Below are 8,130 nucleotides of genomic sequence, written 5' to 3' on the forward strand. Positions count from 1 at the left end.
TACATTCTTTTGGGACATACTAAAAATGAAAGTATGACACATAAACTAAGACATAAGAAATATTAACTTTAAGTTGTCGACTTACAATATATAAATATATAATGCTGGTTAAATTTGAAAGTATACTGTGTACACACATAAAAATACAAATAAAAACTATTTAGGAATTTGTGTCAGATTACACAGGGGCGGAGCTAGCCTTCACTATATGGGTTTAATCGAACCCATTAATTTTGGTTTAAACTCTGCATTTATCTTAAGAAATTCATATAATATGTACAAATCATTAATTTAGAACCTAGTAACTTAGAAGAGCTAGATTTCAATTTTAAATTCTGACTCCGTCTCTGAGATTACACCTCTAAGTAAAGGGTTATGTAGCTTATTAGGCAGGGGTGCAATCAAATGCAGTATTTCAATACAGAATCATGATATATATGTTAAAAATTACTACTAAAATTTAACAAATGTGACATTTTAAACTCAAAATTCGAAAAGTCTAATAAGTGCAATAATTAGAACTTTAAAGGGTGAATTCGTTAATTTTAAATTCTGAATTGGTCTAAAACAGTACAAATGTTCGCCTATATTAGAGGCTGAAGCTGATGGCTTAATTTATGAAGTCGCTAAGGAGGTAGTGCAAGCATACTTACAATTACCAATCATCAAAACATTTGGAGAAATAAGAAAATGTCCTTACCGGAGCTTGAGCTCCCTGGCTTCCGTTTTCATCCCACTGCTGAAGAACTCATCAACTTCTACCTCAAAAGCATTATCAAAGGCAACAAACTTGACTCCAATGTCATTGCCTTTGTCAACATATATCTCCATGATCCTTGGGAGTTACCTGGTTAGTAACACACTTCCTTCCCCCCCCCCCCCCCCGATTCTTTCTTTCTGTAATTATTTTATTAATGATTTGATCGTGTAAATATAATTCACACAGTAAAAACTCATTAACCTATTGCCAAACGTTGATGTTGGAGCAAAAAAGTTTTTGATTCCAAATCAAAAGAAATTGGTACAGCAAAATATGGAACTGGAATTATTGACATTTTTAGCACATTTTTACTTATCTTTGCTACTTTTTTTATTTTTTATTTTATTTTTTGTGGAAGTAGGATTGGCAAGAATAGGGGAAAGAGAGTGGTATTTTTTTGTACCAATAAACAGAAAACATGGTCCTAAAGGGAAGCCTAACAGAACAACAAGAAATGGTTTCTGGAAGGCAACTGGTTCTGATTGCCAAATTCGTTCAACATTAGACCCGAGGAAGGTTATTGGGCTCAAGAAGACTTTGGTTTTCTATGGTGGAAGGGCACCTAAAGGGTGCAGAACTGATTGGGTCATGAACGAGTACAGACTTCCTGATGGCCACCCCTTACCTAAGGTACTTAACTTTAACTTATATATACTAACAGTGTAAAGATTTTTTACACTATCGATGTTATTTAACTTATTGTAATAGGTAATCTCCAAGTTGTTGATTCCATCTTTTAAATTACCTGATGGTAAAAAAACAATCACTATATAGAAGTTAAAATCAAAGTGTACTAGGTAAAAAAACAATCTCCAGTCCTCCCACTCTGTTCTTTTTCTTTTCCTTTTCTAGTTCTTATTCTTTGTGACAGCGAATTCAGAATTCTTGTAGGAAAGGTTAAATAGAGAACTATTCAGAACTTTATTAACATGCTACACCAGGGGCGGAGGCAAAATTTGAGATAAGGGGATGTAAGAGATGCTAAAATATCACAATTTGGAGTTGAACTGATGACCTAAAACTGTTTTTGAACACTTTTTCCCACTATGCTATAAACTGTCCTAACTTTAACGGAATCCAACAATCAGTATATAAACATAACGGAAAAAAGATCACCTATGCGCAATATAATTTTCCTATAAAGAGGATACAATTAATTCTAGGACCAATGTCACTATATCACTATAATGTACTAAAAGTCTACACGATTTAGGGCCCGTTTGGTCATAATTGTTTTTTACTTTTTTCCAAAATCAATGTTTGGCCATGAATTTTTTTAATTCTACTTGAAATTAAATTTCAAATTTTTTCGTAATTTGAAAAAGTCCAAAAAACTGTTTTTCAAAATTTTCACTTCAAATCACTCAAAAAAAAAAAAAATCAAAAACAGCTCTGTCAAAAATCAGCCATTAGAGAGCACTGTAACGTGAAGAAGAAGGAAGAAATTGAGAAATTTCTAACTGCAATTACTGTGCTAACAGAATCAGTTATATACAACTAATTGAAAAGATAAAATAATAAAAGGACCTCTAACTTCTAGTAATTATATTTAGGTCCCAATAATAACTAACTTCTAATCCCTAACTTCCAATACTCCCCCTCAAGCTGGAGGGTGGAGAATGTTCAACACTCCCAACTTGTTGAGTAAGAACCTATGCTATACAGATGATTGTCCTTTGGTGAAGAGATCTGCCTGTTGATCTTTGTAGAAACATATTGAGTAACCAAGATACCATCCTTGATACGTTCACGAACAAAATGACAGTCTATCTCAATGTGTTTAGTACGCTCATGAAATAAATGTTTCGCAGCTATTTGCATTGCTACTTTGCCATCACATAACAGTGTGACAGGATTAAGAATACACACTCCCAACTTTGAAAATAACCCCAACAACCACACTATTTCTGAAACTACTGATGCCATGCTGCGATATTCTGTTTCAGCACTACTTCGTGAAACAGTGTGTTGTTTCTTTGATTTCCATGAAATCAATGAATCACCAAGTTTAACTGCATATCCACTATCAAACCTTCTTGTCATTGGGCAAGCTGCCCAGTCAGAATCACAAAAAGTTGTCAATGTATCTACATTCCCTCGCTTCAATAGAACTCCCATTCTTGGTGTAGCCTTTAGATATCTGACTGCTCTAAAAGCAGCCTCCATGTGTGACTTCTAGGAAGTTGCATAAATTGTCTCAAGGTTTGCACTACATAACTGATATCTGGTCGAGTGACTGTCAAGTAGAGCAATTTCCCTATCAGTTTTTGATAGCTATTTGCATCGATCAAGGGATCTTTATCTTCTATTCCAGCAGCTCTGTCATATTTCACTGTTGTGAGTTTCTAATTGACTTCAAGTGGTGTTAATGCTGGTTTGGCACCACTTAAGCCCAACTCAGAAATGAGCTCTAAATTATATTTTCTTTGGTTAAGTAGTATTCCATGATTAGATCTCAACACCTCAATCCCTAAGCAATACCACAATTCTCCTAGGTCTTTGAGTTTAAACTGCTGATGCAAAGCTACCTTAGCTTCATCAATCAATTCCTTATTACTTCCAGTTAGTAGCAAGTCATCAACATAGATGAGGATGATGACAATATCCTTGCCTGACCTCTTAGTGAACATAGAGTAGTCATGAGTGCTATGTATGAAACCTGCTCCCACCAAAGCTTCTGTGAGTTTCAAATTCCATTGCCTAGATGCTTGCTTGAGACCATATAAAGACTTAAGCAGCCTACACACCTTCTGCTCCCCCTGCCTTTGGAAGCCCTGTGGTAAATCCATATAGACTTCTTCAAATAAATCTCCTTGAAGGAAAGCATTAAAGACATCCATTTGGTATAAGGTCCAATCTTTTGTGGCTGCAAGTGTTATCACAGACTTAATAGTCAACATCTTTGCAACTGGTGAAAATGTCTCATGATAGTCTAATCCCTCTTGTTGATTGTATCCTTTTGCCACTAGTCGTGCCTTGAATCTTTTAACTTCTCCATTTGCTTGGTACTTTATTTTGTACACTCATTTGGACCCAATAGAAGTTTTGCCCGGTGGTAAGTCAACAACCTCCCAAGTCTTATTATCTTCTAATACTTGTATCTCCTGCTTCATGGCTGTGATCCACCTCTCATCCTTTATAGCTTCCTTGAAGTTATAAGATTCCTTCAAGGCTGAAAAATTGAGATATAACTTCTGTATCTTGATGACATCTTCTCATAGGATAGGAAGTTTGAGGTTGGATAATTGCATTTTGAGGGCTTCTGTGACTGCAACACATAGTCTCTTTGCCATATAGGTGGAATCTTTATCCTTAGTGACTGTCGAGTTGGTGCATTGGAACCAGACTCAGTCCTAGGTGTATCTTGCCCATTTTGAACATCTTCAGTGACACCATCTTGAACAAGTGAACCAGCAGATATGTCTTCAACATTGTTTAGCACACCATGTGTAGTTTGTGTTCCATCTGTTACTATCTCCTGCACTGGTGGTGCAGCATCATGATTTTCATTTGGTACTGATGACTCTTCCAAATCTCCTGCTGGTGATGCTGCATTATGAATTCCATTATTGCCGCTCTCTGCGGTGAACTGGTGCATGTGTTTGTTGTTTCTATTGTATTAGGAACCTGAAATGATTCCTGAAGATTGGAAATTGTTGGTAGTCCACCTGTTTGAGCCTGCAAACCAGTCTCCAAAAAACTAGAACCAAAGTCATTAGATGTGAATAGATGTTGTGTTATTTTCCTAAATTGAAACTCATTCTCCCTAAAGGATATATCTCTGCTAATGAAGAAGGTTCTAGTAGTTAAATCATACAATCTATAGCCCTTTTGAGTAGTTGAATACCCAATGTGAACAACATGTTTAGCCCTTGCACCAAACTTATCATCTAATACTAGATTTGTAGCATAACATAGGCATCCAAAAACTCGTAAATGTGCTATTGAGGGCTCTCTACCATACAACATTCCATAAGGGATTTTCCACTTAATATCCTGGTAGGCAATCTATTAATCAAGTAAATAGCAGTTTGTACACATTCCTCCCAAAGTATGTCTAGAACATGACTTTGAAATTTTAAGGCCCTTGCAGTATTCAGTATATGTCTGTGTTTCCTTTCAGCTACTCCATTCTGCTGGGGTGTATATACAAAACTACTTTGATGAATAATTCCCTGAGATAGCAAGAACTCATTCCACTGTGTATTGAAGAACTCTTTACCATTGTCTGTTCTCAAAATCTTGACAGAAGTGTCAAACTGTGTCTTAACCATGGAAACAAATTGCTTCAGGAAAGTAATAGTTTCATTCTTAAACTGCATCAAGAAAATCCAAGTAGCTCTAGAAAAATCATCCACAACTGTAAGAAAGTAATGTTTCATATCATGAGTGCTCTTCTTATATGGTCCCCATACATCCATGTGAACCAATTCAAAGGCTCTAGCACTCCTTTTCTCATTTTTAGGAAAGCTAAGTCTAGACTGTTTAGCTAAAGGGCAAACAGTGCATTTATTCTGCATATTATCATCTATTTTATTATGCAAAAAAGAAACATACTAGATAACAGGAATAGAAGCATGCCCTAATCTCTCATGCCACAAGTATGTTGTTTCACCACTTGAATTTCTCACATCCGTATTTGCTGCTAAAAGTCTAAATCCTCTTCCTTTCAGTATGTACAAACCTTCATTTTCTTTACCAATCGCTTTTACCCTGCCATTGTAAAGGTCCCGAAACACACATAGTGTAGGCTGAAATGTGGCAGCACATTTTAGATCTCTAGTTAGCTTGGACACTGACATTAGATTAAACTTAAAATCAAGAACATGTAGTACATTCTCTAGCTTATAAACATCTGACAAATATGAACTTCCCACATGTTCAATTTTTGTAGTGATACCATTTGGCAATGTCACTTTATCTTGTGTCCTGTCATCTAATCTTCTTACACTACTCATTAAATCTAAGGTAGATGAAATGTGATGTGTTGCTCCTAAATCTACAATCCAATCATCATTCCTTTTGTTTGAGCTATGCATACTAGAATATAATGCAGTGATTATACCTGCAGTCGTTGCTTGATTCTGTGCCTTCATGTCACTTGGTGGTGAGTCTTTGTTCAACAAATCTAGAATCTGCTGGTACTATGCTTCTGTAAAGAAATGATCTCCTCATCTAGCTTGTGATGCTCCTGATGTTCCTTGTGAACTTTGAGCCATATTTCCTTCTTCATGATTCACAGAACCTTCCACATGATTCGCAGTTGTTAGAATCCCTTTAGGATGAAATACTTTCCTTCTTCTGAAATCTTCAGAGTATCCTACTATTTTGTAGCAGTTTTCCTTTGTATGCCCTCTCATATGGCAGTGTTCACATTGCAGATATAGTTTCCTTCCACGAAATCCTTGACCTCTCCCTGCTTGCATGGCTAAGGATCTGATTTATGACCTTTGACTCCACCTACTGCACATTGTTGACTCTCATCTTGTGTTATGAGCGCATATGCCTGATTAAGTGTGGGTTCAGTGGTCTTCATTAGAATTTATTTACGAGCTTGGTCATATGTATCATTTAGTCCATCTAAGAACTGCATGACTCTTTGCTGCTGTAAATGAGTCATGTGTTCTTTAGATTTTGGACAACCACTGTTCGGATATGGCACCAAAACATCATACTCAACCCATAGTTCCTTCAATTTGGTAAAATACACAGGTACAAAATCTGCTCCTTGAGATAACCTCGAAATCGATCTGTGTAACTGAAAGATGCGAACTCGATTTACCTTATCAAATCGCTCCTGCGGGTCTTCCAAAACTGCATGTGCATCTGATACATAAATGATACCACTAAGCATATCCTTCGAAACAGAGTTCATAATCCAGCTGTGCACTACAAGTCTCCCATTCCTCATGGAGATTTTCCTCGAATGACTCCTTTGCACAAGCTCCTATTACAAACCCTAGCTTTCGCTTAGCTTTGAGAGCAAGACGCATTGATCTACTCCACAATCCACAGTTTTCCGATCCTGTGAGCTGAATTGGAATTATAACCAATCCAGGTGTGTCTGAAGGTTGAAGGAAAAATGGATGAGTGTGGGCGATTCTTTTTTTTTTCTCTCCGTCGCCATTAACGCACATGCAGAGTTCTAAAGCAACATTTTTTGTCAAACTAAAAAATTGTTTTGAATCAGAAAATAAGAGAGCGAATTGAATCAAAGCAGTCGATTAGTTGGAGAAATTTCATAATCTCACGAATCTTGTCTCCATGGCTCTGATACCATGTCAAAAATCAACCATTAGAGAGCACTGTGACGTGAGGAAGAAGAAGGAAGAAATTGAGAAATTTCCAACTGCAATTATTGTACTAACAAAATCAATTATATACAACTAATTGAAAAGATAAAATAATAAAAGGACCCCTAACTTCTAGTAATTACATTTAGGTCCCAATAATAACTAACTTCTAATCCCTAACTTCCAATAAGCTCCAAATTGTAATTATGTCCAAACACAACTCTATTTCAAATACCATTTTCACTTAATTTTTTTTTCCACAATTTATGTCCAAACGCCCACTCAGCTAGACAAGACTCGTTTATTTTGTCACTATCACCTTCAAGGAACTCAAATTTTGTAAATTGTAAATTGGATGCAGGATCATGACATAGTACTTTGCAAAGTTTACAGAAAGGCAACTTCCTTTAAAGTATTGGAGCAAAGGGCAATAGTTGAAGAACATGCAGCAAAAAGACCCCCAACATCACATGACAATCTTGGTCCTTTAGTCCCTCAAGAAGACTTGGAATCATCAGCCTCACATAATTTTAGAAGCTTCCAAGAAGAAAATCATAACACCACCATTAAGCTACCTCAATTATCAAGTCCCCTCTGGACTGAACTACAGAGCACAGGGCAAGACTTGTGGAGTCTATTTTCTTTGTCCTGAAGAGACTAATTACTTACCCATTTAAGCTTAGAATGACATATTTCAATATGAAAGTCTTTTACACGACTCATTAAAGTTTGATGTCGGAATAAATAAGTTGTCTCTTTCATAGGGGAAATTATGATTGTAATCTGACAGTTTTAACTCTATTGCTGTTTTGCCTGATGAGGCATTATAAGGAATCTTCATGTAAAATGTAAATTACCTTCCCCTTCCTTTGGGTTATGATGGCTTCTTTATGCAATCAACGACAACAACAACAATCCAGTAAGATCACATATGTGGGGTTTGGGGAGGCTTCTTTATGCAATCAAATAGCCCATATGTTCAACCATGATTGATGCATCTAATTGTTATGTAAACTCGGGTATCACTTTATTAATATTAAAAACTTGTGAATTCAACCATGACTGATGCATCTAATT

General features: G+C 36.2%; 1 protein-coding gene across 1 annotated transcript; it reads left to right on the forward strand.

Moving 5' to 3' along the window:
- Positions 1-541: 541 nt before the first annotated feature.
- Positions 542-7,920, forward strand: LOC104210055 (NAC domain-containing protein 6-like). Its single transcript, XM_009758856.2, has 3 exons — positions 542-850; positions 1,122-1,390; positions 7,415-7,920. Exons 1-3 carry the CDS (start codon positions 691-693, stop codon positions 7,703-7,705), a joined length of 720 nt encoding a protein of 239 aa, XP_009757158.1. The 5' UTR covers positions 542-690; the 3' UTR covers positions 7,706-7,920.
- Positions 7,921-8,130: the final 210 nt, after the last annotated feature.

Source organism: Nicotiana sylvestris, chromosome 2 (genome assembly GCF_000393655.2).
Source record: "Nicotiana sylvestris chromosome 2, ASM39365v2, whole genome shotgun sequence".
NCBI lineage: Eukaryota > Viridiplantae > Streptophyta > Magnoliopsida > Solanales > Solanaceae > Nicotiana > Nicotiana sylvestris.

Excerpts from the sequence above, each read along its gene's own strand:
- LOC104210055 (XM_009758856.2), top strand. The coding sequence starts at position 691 with ATGTCCTTACCGGAGCTTGAGCTCCCTGGCTTCCGTTTTCATCCCACT. Across the intron at positions 851-1,121 it reads TGATCCTTGGGAGTTACCTG|GATTGGCAAGAATAGGGGAA; the intron begins GTTAGTAACACA and ends TTGTGGAAGTAG. Across the intron at positions 1,391-7,414 it reads ATGGCCACCCCTTACCTAAG|GATCATGACATAGTACTTTG; the intron begins GTACTTAACTTT and ends AATTGGATGCAG.